This window comes from Papaver somniferum, chromosome 6 (genome assembly GCF_003573695.1).
Source record: "Papaver somniferum cultivar HN1 chromosome 6, ASM357369v1, whole genome shotgun sequence".
Taxonomy (NCBI): domain Eukaryota; kingdom Viridiplantae; phylum Streptophyta; class Magnoliopsida; order Ranunculales; family Papaveraceae; genus Papaver; species Papaver somniferum.
This window is the reverse complement of record NC_039363.1, coordinates 90,671,706-90,691,280: the sequence shown is the minus strand read 5'-3', so window position 1 is coordinate 90,691,280 and position 19,575 is coordinate 90,671,706. Positions and strand designations below refer to the sequence as shown.

Sequence of the window (19,575 nt, the reverse complement as noted above, 5' to 3'; positions counted from 1 at the left end):
AGAATTTACGATGTAAATGGTGTTGATGCTAATAAGTTGAGGATGATGAGGAAATAAGGGTTTCAGTTGTGTTGACAGAGATCAAGAATTTGCTACAATTTGAGGTTTAGGTTTGATGTCTCGATATTGATTCGTTTTTTCTTTCCAACATATATGTTTTATTTTTCCAGCAAGCAAAAGATATCTCTGGAAGATATATTAGTTAAATATCTTGTATGGTAGCTAATATTGAGTTGTATTCGAAGGGAGATTTTTGTATGACAATCGGATATTGGTTGGAACTAGACATAACATAAAATAGGTGTTTATTGTATATCTTGATAATATTTTCGGTTATGGAAATTCCTTGGTGTTCAAACTACCTTGTTCTATAAGTAGTGAAGTTTGTTCTTCTTACAAACTTATCCTGAGGAAGAATGACAACTTGTTTTTGTAATCTCTGTTGTAGACGACTAATAGTATTACATGTAATATTATATTGGAGATTAACCTAATTATGGGAAATCTCTTACGTCCGGTAGTTTAAAGACTTATGTAGGATCAAGAAGCGTCTAAATAGTATTGTTGGTTGGAAACTAGAATTTCCATTGTTATTTTAGTTATCGATTATTGATTTGATTGACTAATGGTGGTTGAACCATGATTGTATGATATCCGACTAGATCTTGTTTATCCTTTGATAGACAATTGATTGACTAGTGGTAGTAGATCGATGATATGTCATTTGGTGGTAATCTTCAGTATCTGAATCGTATAGTTTGTAGACCTAGATATACAAACACTTGGGAAGATTCAGTATCTGAATCTTTATAATATAGATCTTGGCATATCTTACCCAACAAATTAAGGAGTTTATAACGGAAGAGCCTTTGCTGAATTCAACTATAATCTCTTATTTACTTCTTGATATTGGAAGAGTATTTACCAAACAGATTATTACTCTACTGTTTCGGAAGATGATCCAAAGGAGTTGATTGCTTGAAGTCTTTACAAAGGCTTAAATAAACTTTAGATAGTGGACTCTATTTTAGATTCGCGTGCATTAGCCATATTGGTTGTAGGCACAAGGATATTGAGGAAACTAGGTAACTAAGGGGAGTTTACTTGGTCTAAACTATATTAAGTTGGTAGTACTCTTTATATAGAGGCTCAATTCCGAGAGTATTTAAAACTGGACTAGGTCCCAGGTTTTTTCTGCATTTGTGGTTTCTTCATTAACAAAATCTTGTTGTGTATTTACTTTTACTCTCCGTGATTATAAATATTGTTTTAGTTATAATTAAAGCTAAATAAATTGTACGTTAATCCTAACACTTGGGTTGATCCCTTTGGTTAAGGTTCGGTCCCGAACTTATACAATATACCAAGTGTATACCTTGTTGTTATCATCTTGTTCACAGTCTATGTCTATATTAGATCACATCAGGTTCCCGATAGGTGTTTAATTCACATGTTTAGAGTATCAAATCCATACTAATTATTGTTATGATTATTTTATATTATCCTTGTATTACTCCTTTTTTCTACTTTATTTGCTTCTTTAGGTAAATCATCCAAAATCCTTGAAAATGGAGTTAAAATGAGCTTAAGAAGAGGAAAGGAGTTCATTCTGGCATGAAAAGAGGAAGTTGGAAGGTGAAGAAACAACTCTTGGACACATTTTCCAAAAATATTTACGCTTGATAAGAAGATCCCAAAAGACAACCCTAAAAATAAGTTGAATTTCCATTACAAGTTTCATGAAGAGTTATGGTTGATTCCAAGACAACCTTAAATTGAGTCTAAGATATATGAAGATTTTAGCAAAGCTATCTTGTTGATCACGAAGATACGAATGCAAACGAAAAATAATGAGGTCAATCGGACATCAGATGAAGAAGTTACGGCTCAAATGACGAAGAAAGAAAAGTGTATTGGAAGAGTTGCAGATGACTTTAACAGACTCCATACCAACGTAACTATGGAAATTTCGACACTGTTTTCTTGTCTAAGTTATGGCTGGTATGAAGTCAACCAAACTACGGCGTTTGACACGAATTTGGGCTTCTAAATCAAAGAAAACGTGGTCTCGGGATGACTCTGAACCGTAGATTACATGAGCACTATATAAGAAGACCCTCTAGAAGATCTTTGGAGATTTATTAGCACTTTGGAAATACATTATACCATTCAGATTATCGTTCACATCACATCCCTAAGGTTTTCCTTTTGCGGGAAACAATTCTTTTTTTATTTATATTCCATGGGTTTTTGTATATCCATGCTTAGCTAAATTTCCTATTGGTCGGGGATGTAATCCAGATTCCTAAACATGTGAATCAATCTGGCTGATTTTTATTAGTATTCAAGATTTTTTTTATTGTTCATGTTTTACGTTGTATAATAATTGTGTGATTGTGTTCATACAATATGATGGTTCTCTTATTTGTTTAAGCTGCAGACTGAATAGACTCGAATAACTCATCTATAGCCAGTTAGGTTTCATAGGTAATTCTATCAGGAATCCTAGAAACAAGTAGCAATTTGTGATCACTAGCGGTGTGAACCTCGAATGAAGTCACAAGTAAAGCTTGGATTAGGTTGAATATGCCATGATTGTGTGATGTATTGCCTATGAATAACTCGTCATAATTCGTCTCTTAGGGATAAGCGCTAGGTTATTTGGTGGAAAATAATATAGATTTTAGCGATTGTAGTATATAATAATATGTGAAGGCGCGACGAAGTATTACACCGATTGGGCATACTTTAGGATTATTAGTATGAAGAGAGAGTGAATGGTGATTCTAATCAATTGAGGAACATGATTGTCGATAGAAGATGAAACCCCCGATCTATATTTTCTCACCTTGATCACTTTTTATTTCCTTTGTTTTAATTTTACTCCCCCGTTTCAAAATAATAGGAAGGTTTGTGTGTTAATTTAGTTTATAAATACTACAACCCCTTTTAGTTATTTAAGAAGTCAATAACAACAACAACTACACATTTTTTAGTGAGAACGATCCTTACTAATGTTATACTACTTGTTAGTATTAGTGGGAAAAATATAATCTAATTTTTTGTGCAGACAACGCGCGCACCAGTATCTTATTTATAGGTTGTCAACGAAAAGATTGTGGTATAGTTGGTACCCTCGTCATTTCAGTTTCTAAGAATTTGGGCTTCCAACCCCCCCCCCCCCCCCCCCCCCGGATACATGGACAACTGTGTGGACCGATGGACTTACCAGCCTTGATCGTTACAAAGGAAGGTGGTTGATTGGTTTATAGGCCCAAAATAGGATTATCAATCCTAGGCAGCATAAGAACAAGGGCTATGGGTTGTCTCCAAATGGAAACTAACTCATTTAAATGAACGAGGACTCAATCAAGTGAACGAGAGAATCCACTATGGGTAAATAGAAAATAGGCACTACAGGGAGACAGTCCCTGGTGTAGGAATGTCGAGCCTGTATGCCTAGGTGGTTGATAGGTTTGTCGGCCCAAAATAGGATTATCAAGCCTAGGCAGCATAAGAGCTAGGGCTATGGGTAGTCTCTAAATGGAGACTAACAATGACTCAATCAAACAGACAAGAGAACCCACTATGGGTAAATAGAAAAGAGACACTACACGTGAGACAGACGGGGGATTATCCCCCGTTCAAATGTAAAAATAAAAATAAAAATCATCCAAATGGCAACAGTTCCCCATTTGGTGCAAATTTTTTTGCTACAGGGAGATAACCGTGTAGTTTTATTGTTCCTGACGGGAACTGTCCCCAGTCTAGTGGTAACTACCAACCACTCTTTCATTTGAAGGAGTGCTTAAAAGTCTTGGGGTTGGAAGTGGGGTGAAAGACTCCCACAATGGGTCTAATTTGATCAAAACGGTAATTGCCTCCTTCATTTGATTGAGTAACACTACCCATAGCGTTTGCTCTAGCTAGTCGCATTACAAATTTACAATATGAAATGGGCATTAGAAATGGCCTAAAGACCAAGTAATATGGAGACAAAAGGATGACAGAAGCCGTCCCTCCATGCAACATAAACATACAAAAGTTGTTTGTAGTCAACTCGAATAAACATTGTTTTAGTCGGTAAATATATCCACCGTTGAGATAAATTAACAAACAGAATTTTATTAATTAGCCGGCTTAAACAATTCAAAAAAGAGCAAGAAGAGTAATGATGAATCCATAAAAGAAATATTAAACCTCTCCATAATTTCCAATTCACAAGTGGAGAAGAAGTAGAAGAAGGATGAAAGTGCACATCAGTTCCAAGCTTTTTTTTCTTCTTCAAGTTGTTGGTTTCACTCTCATTTCTGCATCAAATATTTGTGGTATGTAATTAGTTTTTATCACTTTGCTTGTCAAAAACTTTCATTCTTTTTCCATTTTTTTTTCCAACTGATAGATTTCTACTTTTCAGATGGGAAGTAATGATGGAATACATTGGAGCCACAGGTGTTCCTGTGAAGTTCGAATCTGTCCCAATCAAGAACGATATCGACTTTCATTTCATCCTGAGTTTTGCCATTGACGCAATCCCATCCGGCAAACATCAAAATGGCATATTTTCTCCATACTGGGAACCAACACTAACGCCAGAATCCGTCAAAGCCATAAAAACAGCTCACCCAAATGTCAAAGCCTTAGCTAGTCTCTCTGGCTGGAGCATTGGTGAAAAAGTTCTTAGGTGGTACAACTCTCGAAAGCCAAACAAATGGATCTCAAATGCATTCTCTTCTCTCAAATCAATCATAACGGAATACCATCTGGACGGAATTGACATTGATTACGAAAACTTCCCCAAACAGAATTCAACCTTCGCGTACTGCATCGGTGAACTTATCACACTTTTGAAAAACCAAAGTGTTATTACCGTGGCTACTATTGCACCCTTTTACATAACTGTTAATCCTTATCTCGACCTTTATAATCGTTATGGCGACGTTATAGATTATGTCAACTACCAGTTTTATACGGATAAAGGTAGAATAGCTGATGGATACTTAAGCACGTTTGCATTGAGAGCACACCAATTTGGAAAAGAAAAATTGTTGCCTAGTTATGAAACTGATGGAAGAGGTATTCAAGGGGATGCATTTTTTGACGCATTGAAACTATTAGAAACTAATGGTTTTGATGTTAATGGTGTTATGATATTTTCAGCTGATGTTGGGGATTCAAATGGGTATTACTATGAGAAGAAGTCGCAAGAGTTTTTGCTTAACTCAACCAGTAACGCGTAGTGTATTTATTTTTATTTTTCCTTGTGCTCCAGAATGCCTGTAATATTGGATCATAATAAATGGCTCCATGCCCAACTTTTTTTTCTTTTTTTGCAAAAGCATTCTTCACTGCAACAACATTTAGGATTTACCTTGTTCATTCTGTAATGGTTTTACGTGCAGATGCTATGGCATCAATATAAATGCTGAGACATGTGTATTAGTCTTGCATGCGTAACCAGGAATACGCTTCCTGGAGAAAAATTGCGTAAACTAAGGTGAGGCGTCATTCATTTCGCAAAAGAATCAGGCACATTTATTTGGTTCACGGTAGTATCTTTACTGAATTCAGAGATAGATAAGGTCGATCTAACCCCATAAATCTAAATGGATTAGGTAACAAGCACAAAATTATATGCATAATCCAGATTAATCCACTTCAATGCAATAATATCATCTCCTAGCCATAAATGTATTTTTCGCCATATGAAATCTTACCAACTACCTTATGAAATCTTACCAAGAATTCACCATTTACGTAAATGAACGATTGTGCCTGTTCGTTGAATCTTTCCCTGTATTATGAAACAACAACTCTATCCAAATAAAAATATAGGATAGAGTCTTTGGCTCAACATCTCAAATTTCGGACCGTCATTTTCGTGATAGGATACATCTTTTTTTTTTGGATCCAAAGGACATTGATTATATACCTGGATATGGTACCTATATATACACACAAGAACACTACAAGCGACACAACAGATATAGGAACTAACACTTGAATTTTACACTTGAAAAAAATTCACTGTTTTTATCGTTGTAACAAAAACACTGTTATATTGAAATGGAGGAAGTAGTGGTAATTGTAGGAGCTGGTCCATCAGGGTTGGCAACTTCTGCTTGTCTCAAACTTCTAAATATACCCAACATAATCCTCGAGAAAGAGAATGTTTATGCTTCTCTTTGGAAAGATAGATCTTACGATAGATTAAAACTCCACCTTGCGAAACAGTTTTGTCACCTCCCTCATATGCCATATCCACCTAACGCACCAACATTTGTGCCTAGACAAGAATTTATCCGTTATATCGATGATTACGTATCCACTTTCAACATCAAGCCTAAGTATCATCGGTCGGTTGTGTCAGCCAAGTATGACGCGCTCCATCAAAAATGGAGAATTGAAGTTACCAACACTATGACAGGAGAGGTTGAGTTATACTTTGCGAGATTCCTCGTGATCGCGACCGGTGAAAATAGTAAGGGGTATATTCCCCGAGTCCAAGGATTAGAGTGTTTTGAAGGGAAGGTAATTCATTCAAGTCAATATAAGTCTGGGGCGGAATATAACGGGAAGAAAGTTTTGGTTGTTGGCTGTGGGAATTCTGGTATGGAGATCGCATATGATCTCTCTAATTATGGTGCATCTACTTCTATTGTTGTTAGGAGCCGTGTAAGTATCTTTTCTCACTTCATGATACTCTATATCTTATCGATTTCGATTTCGTGGTTTCCTAATGCGGTTGATTATTTTTGCAGTTTCATGTGCTTACCAAAGAAATGGTCTATTTGGGAATGGTTCTTCTGAAATACCTTCCTGTTAGTTGTGTCGATCCACTGATAAATATGCTGTCGTATTTAAGTTATGGAGATTTGAGTAAGTACGGGATTCATAGGCCTGCCGCTGGAGCCTTTGAGATAAAAGCAAAGGCAGGAAGGTCTCCGGTGATCGATGTGGGAACTGTCGAAAGGATTAAAAATGGAGTGATTACGGTATGTGACAGAAAAATATATATCAATAATTCTGAGGGCCGGTACTTATATACAACTCGCGTTGGAGATAATTAATATATTGCTCCATTAATTAATAACCTGATGTCGATCAATGTATGATACAGGTAATGCCCGGCATATCAAGGATGGAAAAGAACAACATTGTGTTCGATAACGACACGAAAAAGCATCATTTCGACGCCATAATATTTGCGACTGGATATAGAAGTACAGTCAACAATTGGCTTACGGTTCGTAATTAAACTAGGAAAATCTAAAAGATTTTAACATTTTGGTAGAATTTATTGTAAGCAATCATGAATGATGCTAATTAATAGAAATGGTTTGTGTAAGTAGGATGATCATGACTCCCTACTCGGAAAAAGTGGAATGCCAAAGAACCCATTCCCAGATCATTGGAAAGGAGCAAATGGTTTATACTGCGCTGGATTGTCTAGGAGAGGACTAGCAGGGGTTTCAATGGATGCCGGAACCATTGCCAAAGACATAAAAAAATCCTTTTTCAGCTAAAAGTCGAAGGAGAGACTAGAGAGTTAATTTGGAGAGAAACAAAAATAAATGCTAAGTTAATTATCACGGATAATGAATCAATCATGTACACGTAGTTTAATCCTTTAAAAATTTTCGTAAAGGGCAGGTTGTGCACAGGTGATCGTTACTGAGATTTGTGTGTAAATCGGTAACAACTTCCTCCTGTAAGTGAAGTTAATCTGATTGTGTGGTTAACCGTGACAGAAAATGTTCAAGCGTCGTTCCGAGAAAAAAAGAAGTGGAAAGAAAGCATATTCTGATACGTCAAACGTAAGATTTTTTAATCATACGTATGCATGAAAGTAAATTTGCAAATGAAAAACTACTAGATCTCGTAAGACTGATGCACCATTTTACAGTGGGTCCAATTGCATTAGTTGTTCACCAATCAACGAATGCCACGTGATATTAGTCCAACTTTTTGACTTTGACCTTCACTCCCGTCCTCAACCCTAATACCCCAAGCGCTTTTCATCTCTTCGAGCCGGCAAGGTAGACGTCGTACGTTACTCCTCCTATATATAGTCACTGTCATGACGACATGGGGCATTCCGCCCACCCCCTCCCCCGGTACTTTGGCCCACCTGACTTGTATTTACTAGCGAGGGCATGATTCCAACTCCTTGAGCTTGTAGGCCACGAACCCCAAACATTACTGACGTTCTTCATAGCGCAACTAATACGGTCATTATTTACTCCAATTTCAAAGAGAAATCACGCACCCCATTTCTTCTTCCGGCTAAGTAAGTACAATCGAGAAAACAAAATTCAAATTTTCTTACCAGAAGAAGAAATGGGAAGGTGCTTCACATTAATCTCTCTCTCTCTCTCTCTCTCTCTCTCTTTTAGGTTCTTCATTCATTCAGCTCTGTTTCTTCATGATTGCTCTCTTTTATAAACTTCTCTCTCTTAGGTTCGTCATTTATTCAGCTCCGCCTTTTCAAAATCAATTACCAAAATATCTATACAAATTTACTCAGATCACTACGGTACCACTGGCGCACTGTGGACCTATGGTGGTACCACATATGAGAAACAAGCTATTGTCCAGAGCTGGGCTCAACGGAATATATTCTCTATGTTTGAACTTTTTCGTTGATACATAAGACCACCACCATTAACTGTGTTTTAGAAAAGAAAAAAAAGAAAAACCACATCCTCTGCTTTTGAAAGCTACTAGCAGTATCCAAATCAAAGTACACTAATAACCTAGTCTAGGTATCTTATTAGTACTAATTATTTGGTAGTAGACATTGTTATTTGAATATACATTTGTCAACTTAGTTTTCTCGTTAGCTAGACAGAAAAATTACATTGCCCGTTTACAAATTTACAAGCTGCATTTTAAATTCTCGGCTAACAAAATTTACGGTACACTAGTCTTACATTCAGTGATTTTCATTTTGCCCAAATGCTATAACGGAATTTTTTCAAAGATTGGAATACTGATCTTTCTTGATATTTCTATACATGATTTCCTACACTGTGCATGGTGGACCTCTAGTGGCAGTGTCACATCACATCACATCACATTGGAGCTACTAGTATGGTGTCTTCTTCTTTCGTCCTTTTATTTTGCTGAAAAGTGAGTGACAGAAAAAGATACTGAAATAACAAGAAAAAAACAATGGACTTTACGTTTCATTCATATACAGAATCCATGAGTGCGCTTCATGATCAGGGGGCGCATACACCATTCATATTCCAAGTTTACTCGTGTCAAGTGTAGATAAGATATTTTCTCCTAACAATTTTCTTCCATATAAACTCTTCGCATTCCTCATCTTAAACACCACCACTCATACTGAAACACGCAACTCATCTTAAACACCATCTAAAACACAGAACCTAAGAAATCTTCTACTTTTTCTGTCTAATGGCAACCATGGCAATGACCCTTTCTTCACCCCTTTCTAAAACATCTTTCCTAGAAAATCAATCTTCATTCCATGGGATCCAAATCCCATCAAGAGTCCAACCCATCCGATCAACTTCCCAAAACAACACTTCATCATCAATCTCCATGTCATCAGCAAACCCACCTTATGATCTTACAGATTTCAAGTTTGCACCAATCAGAGAATCAATCGTTTCTCGTGAAATGACCCGTCGTTACATGATGGATATGATTACTTACGCCGATACCGATGTTGTTGTTGTTGGTGCTGGTTCAGCTGGTTTATCATGTGCTTATGAAATCAGTAAGAACCCTAACGTTAATGTTGCACTTATTGAACAATCAGTGTCTCCAGGTGGTGGTGCTTGGTTAGGTGGACAACTTTTCTCTGCTATGGTTGTTCGTAAACCAGCTCACAAATTCCTCGATGAACTCGAGATCGAATACGATGAACAAGACACCTACGTCGTCATCAAGCACGCTGCCTTGTTCACTTCCACCATCATGTCAAAGTTGTTGGCCAGACCAAACGTCAAGTTGTTCAATGCTGTTGCAGCAGAGGATTTGATCGTTAAAAACGATAAAGTTGCAGGAGTTGTTACCAACTGGGCGTTAGTCTCAATGAACCATGATACACAATCTTGCATGGACCCTAATGTCATGGAAGCCAAGATTGTTGTTAGTTCATGTGGTCACGATGGTCCTTTTGGTGCTACTGGTGTTAAAAGGTTGAAGAGTATTGGTTTAATCGACTCAGTTCCTGGAATGAAAGCTCTTGACATGAACACCGCTGAAGATGCCATTGTTAGACTCACTAGAGAAATTGTTCCTGGTATGATTGTTACTGGTATGGAAGTTGCGGAAATTGATGGTGCCCCAAGAATGGTAACAACATTTCTACTCATTGCTTGATCCCATTTTTAATTGTTTTTGTTAGGTTGATTTCATTTCATTAGATTTAAGTTTGAGTCTAAATCTGATAATTTGTTGGAATATAAATACAGGGACCAACATTCGGAGCCATGATGATCTCAGGGCAAAAGGCAGCACATTTGGCATTGAAGGCATTGGGACAACCTAATGTGATTGATGGAAACTACACTGACATGGGAGGTATTGTACCAGAGCTTATCCTTGCAGCTGTTGAATCAGCTGAGACTGCTGAAGCTTAAAGAAAGTAATGGTTGAGATTAATGATGATAAGGAAATTATCATCCGAAATTGAATAAAATAACAAAGAACAGAGAAAGGATATGGTGATGTTGATGAGTGTTGTAGGTTAAGAGAAATCAATCAATCAAATAATCTGCTGTTCATGGTTGTTTTTTTCTTTTTTCTTTTTTATGTGAAGGATATTTATTTTTCATGTGGTTTGGATTTGCTTGGATTTTAGAGTTTGAGTTCTCAAAGTTTCCAGTACGCGTGGTGTTAGATTACTTTGCTATCATCTTGTTTTCTTTGGAACAAAAACTTGCTTGAATATAAAGTAGAGCTTTCAAGTAATTTAACGTAGAATAAGAAAGAATAGCAAGCCGGTTTCACTGTAGTACAGCGGTAAAATCATTGAATGATGATGCCAATGATCTGAGTTCGAAACTTGCTAGCACCAACTTCTTTACCGATTAAAAAAGAAAGAAAGAAAGAATAACAAAGCACACTTACTTTATTTATCATGATTTGAGGGCAGGGCCGTCTCATAGGGTTCGGGTACCCTAGGCGAACTAAAAATATTGGGCCTTTTTTATAAGTCACCAATTAGGGATATAACTAAATTTTTTTTAGGAGAGATAAATCTGTAAAACGATAATTTAGAACCCGACTATGCGGGTGAAAGCCGCCTATTTTTTTCCAGAATTTTGGTTAGATTTCAGGTTATAAGCTTGTATTTTTATTCAAAAAAATGCTCCTAAAATTGGTTATTGATTTCGCAAAATTAAAAATATAGTAGTGCTTGTAGGCGTTCTATGTTATTTACTAACATTATAAGTGTTGGATTTATCTGTAAAGTTATTAACTGTGGCAAGACGCTTCACTAACACTTATAAGTGTTACAAATTGACCATAATAAGAAGAGAAATAAAAAAAAAAATTGGGCCCCCAATAATTTGGGGCTTTAGGCACTCTCCTATACTGCCTACATCGTAAGCCGACCCTGTTTGAGGGGCTATTAGAATATGGGGATTCAACTCAAAATCAATTAGCAATAAGTGGAGAGACCCTAAGGATTATAATAAATCGTAGGATCTTAGGTAACGCAGATAATATGGGACTAATAATCTCAACACGCCCCCTCACGTGTAGCCTCGTTGGGTCTAACATGTGGGCAATAAATCGGATGACACGGAGTAAAGATGCAGTCACATTATTTACAGATTTCACTGAAAAAGTATCAGATTTGATGTGAGGCCAGATTAATCTATCCGTATCATAAATAAGGGTTCTAGCGCTTAGGATTTGTTAGAAGAATCAGATGTAAAGAAAGAACGAATGAGTTCAGTATTCCAACTCATAGTATCGTAATTAATAAGGTGAGCAGCAGATATATTAGGATTAGGATATGTAATGCAATGTGGATAGCTAACATCTTTAATCCAAGTATCATATAATGCATTAATACTATTACAATTCTTAACCTTCCATAAAGAATCTAAAATAATGAAGTCCATACCATGAGTAATGCTTCGCCAGACCCATGAGTAAAGGGTTACGATTCTTAAAGTATTTACACTTAAGAACTTTTACCCAAAGTGCATCAGGAGAGTGGATTAAGATCCAGCCTATTTTGGCAAGCAAAAAAATATTAAATCTTTTAAGACTCCTAAAACCTAGACCACCTAGACCACTGTTCATTTTATACTTACAAATGATGTCTCAACCTTTCATATATCTTCCACCGGGGGCATTTTTAATCCACCAGAAATCCTTTGAGTTTCATCCATTTTCTTAAGGATTTTGTCTGGGAGCAAAAAAACAATTCATGTGGTAGTTGGTTGATGAGTTAAGAACATGCTTAACCATTACCGACCTATTAGATTGAGTAAGACGCTTACCTTGCCACTTAGCAGATTTCTTGTCAAAATGATCAACTAAATGATCAAAAGTTTCATTCTTAGATTGATTTAAGAAAAGTGGAATACCAAGATATTTATGCGACATGTCAACTTTCTTAACACTTAGTTGTCGAATCAGCGACACACAATGGTCCGGATGCACATATTTACAGAAAAAAAATCATATTTTTTAAAGTTGATAACCTAACCCGAGATATTAATAAAATATTTAATGATTTCCATAACATTACTATGACCATACCCAACAGTAAAGCGCAAAGGTTGCACAATACTGAAGTTGTGGCATAGCTAATTGAGCTGCACAGTCCGACGATGTAGCACCAACATGGCTGAGATAAGAAAGGCTACTTGGCACATGCAATATTCTGCAATAGTGTTAAACGTCCTTATTCAGAGTTAGGCCATCTCAAGGAAGGAATAAAGGATGAAACGTAAGTCATGGAATGACTTAGCAAGGCATTGTCCCAAACATTGGCCAAGGCTTGGACAATGCATATGCAACAATGGCGTTGCCAAATGCGCCACTGATAACTATTTCTCGCTAAAAAGGATGAAACGTATGTCATGGAATGACTTAGCAAGGCATTGTCCCAAACATTGGTCAAGGCTTGGACAATGCATATGCGACAATGACGTTGCCAAATGCGCCACTGATAACTATTTCTCGCTAAAAAGAATGAAAGTGATGCATCTAAAGTATGAAGTTGAACTAAGTAAGAAAAGACTCGATTGGCATGATTTATTTGGATGTTGGCATCCAAATAAGCTAAGTATATGGCTGGGATAAATATAGCACAACCATTGCCATACTTGGCAGAGGCAAAGTTGAATGAACCGCAACTATTGTCGCACTTGGCAGACGCCAAGTTGAGTGAAGCGCAACCATTGTCGAATATTGGCACGAGCCAAGTTGAGCGCAGCGGAACGATTGCCGGATTTGAGCTCAAGCTGTCAGTTATGAGTGTGTGTGCATCACACATATGCCATATCAAAATAGCAAGTTAGAGATGATTATAAAGTTACTTTATAACCGAGTTTGGAATATCCTAACTATTAAAGACAAGGGTGGCACCATTTTGCAAGCCAGCACTAAAGGTAGCAGTTAAAAAGAAATTGTAGTAGTTAGGGGAACTGCCTATGGACAGATGCCTGTTCATAGTCCGTGTAAATGAGTTGCACAAGGATTGACCTGGTTCTTGGCATTATAAATAGGTCAGAAAACCTACTCAGATGTAAGTTTTCATGTGTAGAGGAACCACATTGCAGTAGAGAGTGTTTTTGTTGTAGGCTTATAGTGAATAAGCTTGTAAGTCCATTTATTGGACAGAGATTTTATAATCTTCCCCTTAAGCTAACGAAAGAGAGTTTGTTGGCTTAGATGTTTTCCTTAGTATTTTATTGATTCGAAAATACTCCCTAAATTCTGTGAAGCATAGCATGGCATTAACCCCTCTTTGTAGTATGGGATGCAAGTGAAGGAAAAAACGAAAATCTAAGTAAGTCTATCGTTGCATAACTCAGTGAAGTTGGATGTTTGCATAGGTGCAAACTTATAAGGCTGAAATACGAGTGGGTGATAAGAGATCACTGAACCACTGTATTGTCGGGTCATAGTTAGGCAAAAAATTGCTTGGAGCATTTGCAGATGTGACAATTTGGGTATCAGAGCACGGGTTGCTCTGTTTGGCATTGTTTTTGGAAGATTTTATTTGTTTTGCTCGAGTTTAGTTTTTGAACTTATTAGATCATAATGGCTGGTAAGAAGAGTGTGATAGATAACTTAAATGATTGGGTATCAGACTTGGAAGACAGGATTGGTGATGAGGTGCGTCATGCTAATGATGCTAATTATGATGCTACAGTGTTGGCACACATTCAATCTAGCATCAGACAATTATGTTGTTGATATGCTTGTTGCAAGTCAGGCTGCAACTATGAAGCATGCTGATTTGGAAGGACAAGTAGTTGTTGTTAAGGCCATGTTCACATACTCCATGAAAGAGTTAATTGATGAGATAGGCTTCTTAAGGAGAATGGTGGGTATGATGAGTTAAAATACCATGCTTCTACGGGTGGTGGTAGTAGTGGAGACTTTATGAAGATTAAAGTACCTGAACCTAATGCGTTTTCTAGCAAAAGAGATGCGAAGGCATTAGATAATTTCATGTGGGACATGGATCAGTACTTCAAAGCCACTAGAACCCCGTAAGAGCAAAAGGTCACCCCCTTTATCATGTACTTGGAAGGTGATGCAAAGTTGTGATGGACGACTAGAACTGATGATGACCTTACTGCTGGTCATCCAGGCATCGTGACATGGGATGTCATAAAAGAATAATTGAAGGTTTAATTCTTACCAAGCAATGTTGCTTGACTAGCCAGAGAGAACTTGCGTAACCTAAGGCATGCCAGTACACCACAAAAATACGTCAAAGAGTTTTCGTCTCTGATGCTAGATAATCGCAACATGTCTAAGGAAGATAAGTTGTTTAATTTTACGTCTGGTTTGCAAGCATGGGCTCGGGCCAAAGTGAGAAGGCAGGGTGCCAAAGACCTACCTTCGGACCTTGCAATAGTGGACAACCTTGCTGATTTTAAGTCAGTTAGTACCTCAACTAATGCTAATAAGAAGGGCAAGGATAAGAAGAACCAGAAATACAAGGACAATGTTAGTATGAAAAGTTCTGAGGCTAAGGAGAAGAACTATCAAAGGGATGATAGTGTAGATACAAAGAACAAGACGGGTGGTTATTTCTTATGAAAGGGTTCTCACCTGCGCGTGATTGTACAAAGAGAGAAAAATTATCCGCAATAGTCACTGAGTGCAGTGGCGAGAAAGATGATAATAATGAGGTAGAACATTTTAATCTTATTCAACTATGCGACATAGTAGCACAAAAGGCAAACACAACATGGGATGAACGGCGTTGGCCTAGTTTATGTGAAGGTTGGCATTCACAACCATAGACTCTAGGGCATGGCCGATACGGGTGCTTTGCACACTGTTATGAGCTTGTCGATGGCAGAGTACTTAGGTTTGGACGTATATTATGAAGATTGTGAATGATATAGCTAAACCAATCAAGGGGATGGTTGTGGCAAATGTTGAAGTGGGAGAATGGCGTGGACAAGTCAGTGTTATGGTGATGCATCTCAATAACTTTGAGATGATCCTTGGTAACAAATTTTTCAAGCAAGCAGAGGCAACATTAATGCCTCACCTTAGGGGGATTTTCATACAAAGTCCAAGTGCACCTTGTTTCGTGAAAGGTGTAAGGAATGCCAATCTGTATGACATAAGGCGCGACAAAGGAAGGGTAAGTGAGTTTGCCCTTGTCTACTCGTTCAAATAAAGCTTAACTGAGATTCGTGAGGAATTTAGATATCCTATGGATCTTACTATCCCTTGTTCGTGACAACTAACCTATGTATGAAGCAGGGACATTGCATTGCTGTTTGCAAGTGCTTGAACCTGCAAGGTTGCTAAAGTATGGAGGCTTTAGTATGTTATGTTTGTTGACTATGTTTGAAGTTTAAGTTGGGTGTTTCTCATCTTATGGTCTTAAAAATAGCACAACGTTGTTGGTGTATTTGCTTTAGTTATTTTTTGCTTTCAGTAAGGCCGAGTGTTGGCCAGTTGCGTAAATTAGGAAGGAGTCCTTAAGTTTCTTATGCAAGGATAGTGTAATGAATGAAGGTGGTGCTTAAGCAAAAACCTTGTCTCTTTTTGCTTAATGTAAAGCTAGTTCATTGGAGAAGCATTATAAGTATACATAAACAAAGTATACAATAAGAAACGCTGAAAGCAAGGCCAAGCAAGAAGAAAAGAAGTTGGTGGCATATGCGAGTTTGTTGTTGGGAGAGTTACGTAGAAGTGCAAAAGTATTTGGAAGCGATAGCATGGAGTAACGCAGCAAGAATGAAGATGTAATCCCATCAAGCATATGAGTTAAGAGTAACTCATAGTTAGGAAGAACATGATATTATTTTTCCGCTACATTAAAGCGTAACAGTTTGAAAGAACAAGTGAGGCCTTGTTAGTTTCAAAGGCGCGTGAAGAGGAACATTATCCAAAGTGACAGTGGGATGTCCCGAGTTTCCTAAGTCATGGCTAATGTCATGCATTTCAGCCGAATTTTCATAAGAGAGTTGCAAAGTGATTGAAGAACACTTAGTCTACAGTAAGGCATGTTGAACTGCAAGAGTGCAATGTCAGTCGGAGTTGAAGGCAGTAAGCTATGTTATGCATATCAGAATGATATGTTGGCTTTTTGGCGTGTAAACTTAGGCACGGACTGGCTAGGATAAAAGATTAGTGTGCTGTTGCAAGAGTTTTCGTGGAGAAATACCGCACAAGACAGATATACAACTTCGCTCTAATCAAAACAACCTTAAGGATGAAGAGACAACAGTTATCAAGAGATAAGGCGAAGAATATTTACGGGATAAGGCAACGCGAAGAAAAACAACACGATAAAGACAATGCCATATACATCGTAAGAAGCACGAAGGACTAAGCATCAGCGTGATAGATAGAGACAGTTCTCAAAAGTATGGCGAATAAGACAAACTTATATAATATCAGTCAACTAAGATCTTGCATGTGATTCTTAGTTGTCTTCTACTGATATGTTTGCTTATATAAGGGTTCCAAAATGATAGAGAGAGAGAGAGTTCAGTTGATAGAAGAGCTAAGGAATTTATCTAGAGAGAAAAGAAAGGAGCCATTAGCACTTAACTTTTACCCTATGTTTCTCCATTGTTGTACACAAAATAATCTTGTAATAATTGTAAGAACATCACACATTCAATACAAAGTGTTTGATAGGATCATATTAGTGTCAAAGTGGTGAATAATATCATTAATGTTTGGGTTGATCCATATGACTTAAGCTTTGTGTTATTATCATTACAACGGGTGTAGTTGTGTGGTTTTCCGCAACTACATTTTGGCGCTAGAAACATGGAGGATTCATCCTCACATGTTAGTTGCCAGCTAGAAATCATCATTTTCCGGAAACAACTCTTTATTCTCATTACTTTCATTTTCCTGTCCACCATGAAAACCCAATTAATAAACAAGACACAATTTTTTTATCTTATTCAAAGAGCTTTATCAGAAACTCTATACTCTCAAAACTCTGAAGGTTCTCAGAAAGAAATTTCCTCGAAAATCTTCTTTGTTAGTGGCATCGATTGGATCTCCTCCTGACCGTAAGATGGTGAGAATCGTACCACATAATGATTATTCAACAGCGGCACAAAGAAGGGGCACTGACAAAAGAAATGGCGGCTGCAACAGAAAACACATAATACTGGACGGAATGGGTCGAGCTGTACAATCAGGAAAGGCAAATGATAGTTGTTGTTATAAACAATGAAAGATAAAGAAAGTAGTATAACTACAAGAACCAGGACGAAAAAGAAACTGTTACAAAACAAGAATACGAGGAGAGACTCGCACAATGGAAGAGAACATAAAAGATGTTGATTGAAGAGCGACTAGACCTCGCGAAAGAATATGGTAAACTGATGATAGAAAATCATGACTTAAAGAGAAAAGTTAGAGAATACGAACTGGGAATAGAATATGGAGAAATCTACAAAAGATCTTGCAGAGAAAGAGATGTTGAAAGAAAAGAAAGAGCGAAACAGATAGATAGACAACTATGGGATGAGGTGCACCAGTACGGGCGAAAAGGAGATGGGAGAAGCATGAGAATGCTATACCAATACGAACAATGGGGAAGGACGTTTCAGTGCGAAAGAAACATCCAGGTACCAGTAAGAAGGGATCAGGGCGTCATCCATACAACCCAATCATTTCAACCATAAAATAAAATGGAAGGGTTTCACGATAATGCTGAGGAAAGTTCTCGAACGCGATGATTGACGGCAAGAGATCACCAGGACAAGTAGTATATCATCACCGGGAGAAAAGCGGGAATGGAAGAAAGGATTTTCAGGGATCACCGTCATAAATCCCCACTACGATAAAACCTTGGCTGAATTCAAAAGGGAGGTCACATGTCGAATTCGATCCAACGCGCAAAAGGAATATGCGAAGAAAAAATGTCCATAACATTGAAACAATGTACCAACCAAAGAAACTTTAATGTGAAGCAAAGTTATTTTTATATGCGAACAAGCCAAAGGCGAAACAAAGTCTACATGACAATTACGTAATACCTCAATAGGGGGAAGCAAGTTACATATTAAAACCTATACTTAGGGAGGTTGGGAACCCAATTTTGGAGTGTCAACTTAGTTCGCGTGGTTGTACGATGATGTTTAAGCATGATCACATAAGAGGCGACCATAATCCATAACGCGCGTCATATTGGGGAAATCCTAGAGAAGTTACTTATATTGGGGCGAAATAAAACCCTATCCGCTGGAGGACACTGAGAAAGAACCACTCGGCGAGTAAGTTCTTCGGCATGGGGTGTAGAAACATAACAAGTGGAGTAGAAGGAGTTCTTGGCTTGGATACACTCGGTCCCAAAGAAACCCCACCTAGGGTGTGTTCTCGTACCCAAAAGCAACATAGGCGGAAGGAATGAGATCACGATAACACTGATTTTCGCATGACTGGATGGGAGGAGCCCAACTGAAATGGTTAGGGGTGATTTCCTTGAAAAGGCAACTCAGGGGGAATATAAAGGGACTGCACCCTCCACTAGGGAGCTGAATTGTGTCAAAGACGGGAATGTGTTGGGGATTTGTACTCATGGGAGTATCCTAGGCTTGGAATATTGTCGCAAATACAACCTAAGGAGGTAAAAATACTAACACGTATAAAGCAAGATCGATATCCAATGACTCGCAAGAGCAAATGGATATGAGATTTTGTCGCCCAATGTCAAAGACCCTTCCAAAGGCGACCATAAGTCCTTTAAGTTCTCTATGCGAGGCAAGGCAATAAGACCTTACTTAGGAGGCAAATAAGACCTATAAAAGATCGTGCAACTACAAATTACAAAGGAGCGCGAATGAAACTGAGGCAATGAAAAATCGCGCTAAGGCACGAAAAAATGCTAAGGAGGCACACCCTCATCAA

The 19,575-nt window shown here is 37.8% G+C and overlaps 3 protein-coding genes across 3 annotated transcripts; all 3 read left to right on the top strand.

Moving 5' to 3' along the window:
- The first annotated feature begins 4,244 nt into the window (after window positions 1–4,244).
- LOC113285862 (chitinase 2-like) lies at window positions 4,245–5,271 on the top strand. The gene is made up of 2 exons (XM_026534605.1): window positions 4,245–4,328; window positions 4,418–5,271. Exon 2 carries the CDS (start codon window positions 4,428–4,430, stop codon window positions 5,238–5,240), a length of 813 nt encoding a protein of 270 aa, XP_026390390.1. The 5' UTR covers window positions 4,245–4,328; window positions 4,418–4,427; the 3' UTR covers window positions 5,241–5,271.
- Window positions 5,272–6,000: 729 nt separating this feature from the next.
- Window positions 6,001–8,366, top strand: LOC113285861 (probable indole-3-pyruvate monooxygenase YUCCA10). The gene is made up of 4 exons (XM_026534604.1): window positions 6,001–6,675; window positions 6,762–6,995; window positions 7,121–7,246; window positions 7,353–8,366. The coding sequence occupies exons 1-4, from the start codon at window positions 6,067–6,069 to the stop codon at window positions 7,524–7,526; spliced, it is 1,143 nt and encodes a 380-aa protein (XP_026390389.1). The 5' UTR covers window positions 6,001–6,066; the 3' UTR covers window positions 7,527–8,366.
- Window positions 8,367–9,322: 956 nt separating this feature from the next.
- Window positions 9,323–10,863, top strand: LOC113288375 (thiamine thiazole synthase 2, chloroplastic-like). Its single transcript, XM_026537398.1, has 2 exons — window positions 9,323–10,329; window positions 10,449–10,863. Exons 1-2 carry the CDS (start codon window positions 9,424–9,426, stop codon window positions 10,614–10,616), a joined length of 1,074 nt encoding a protein of 357 aa, XP_026393183.1. The 5' UTR covers window positions 9,323–9,423; the 3' UTR covers window positions 10,617–10,863.
- Window positions 10,864–19,575: the final 8,712 nt, after the last annotated feature.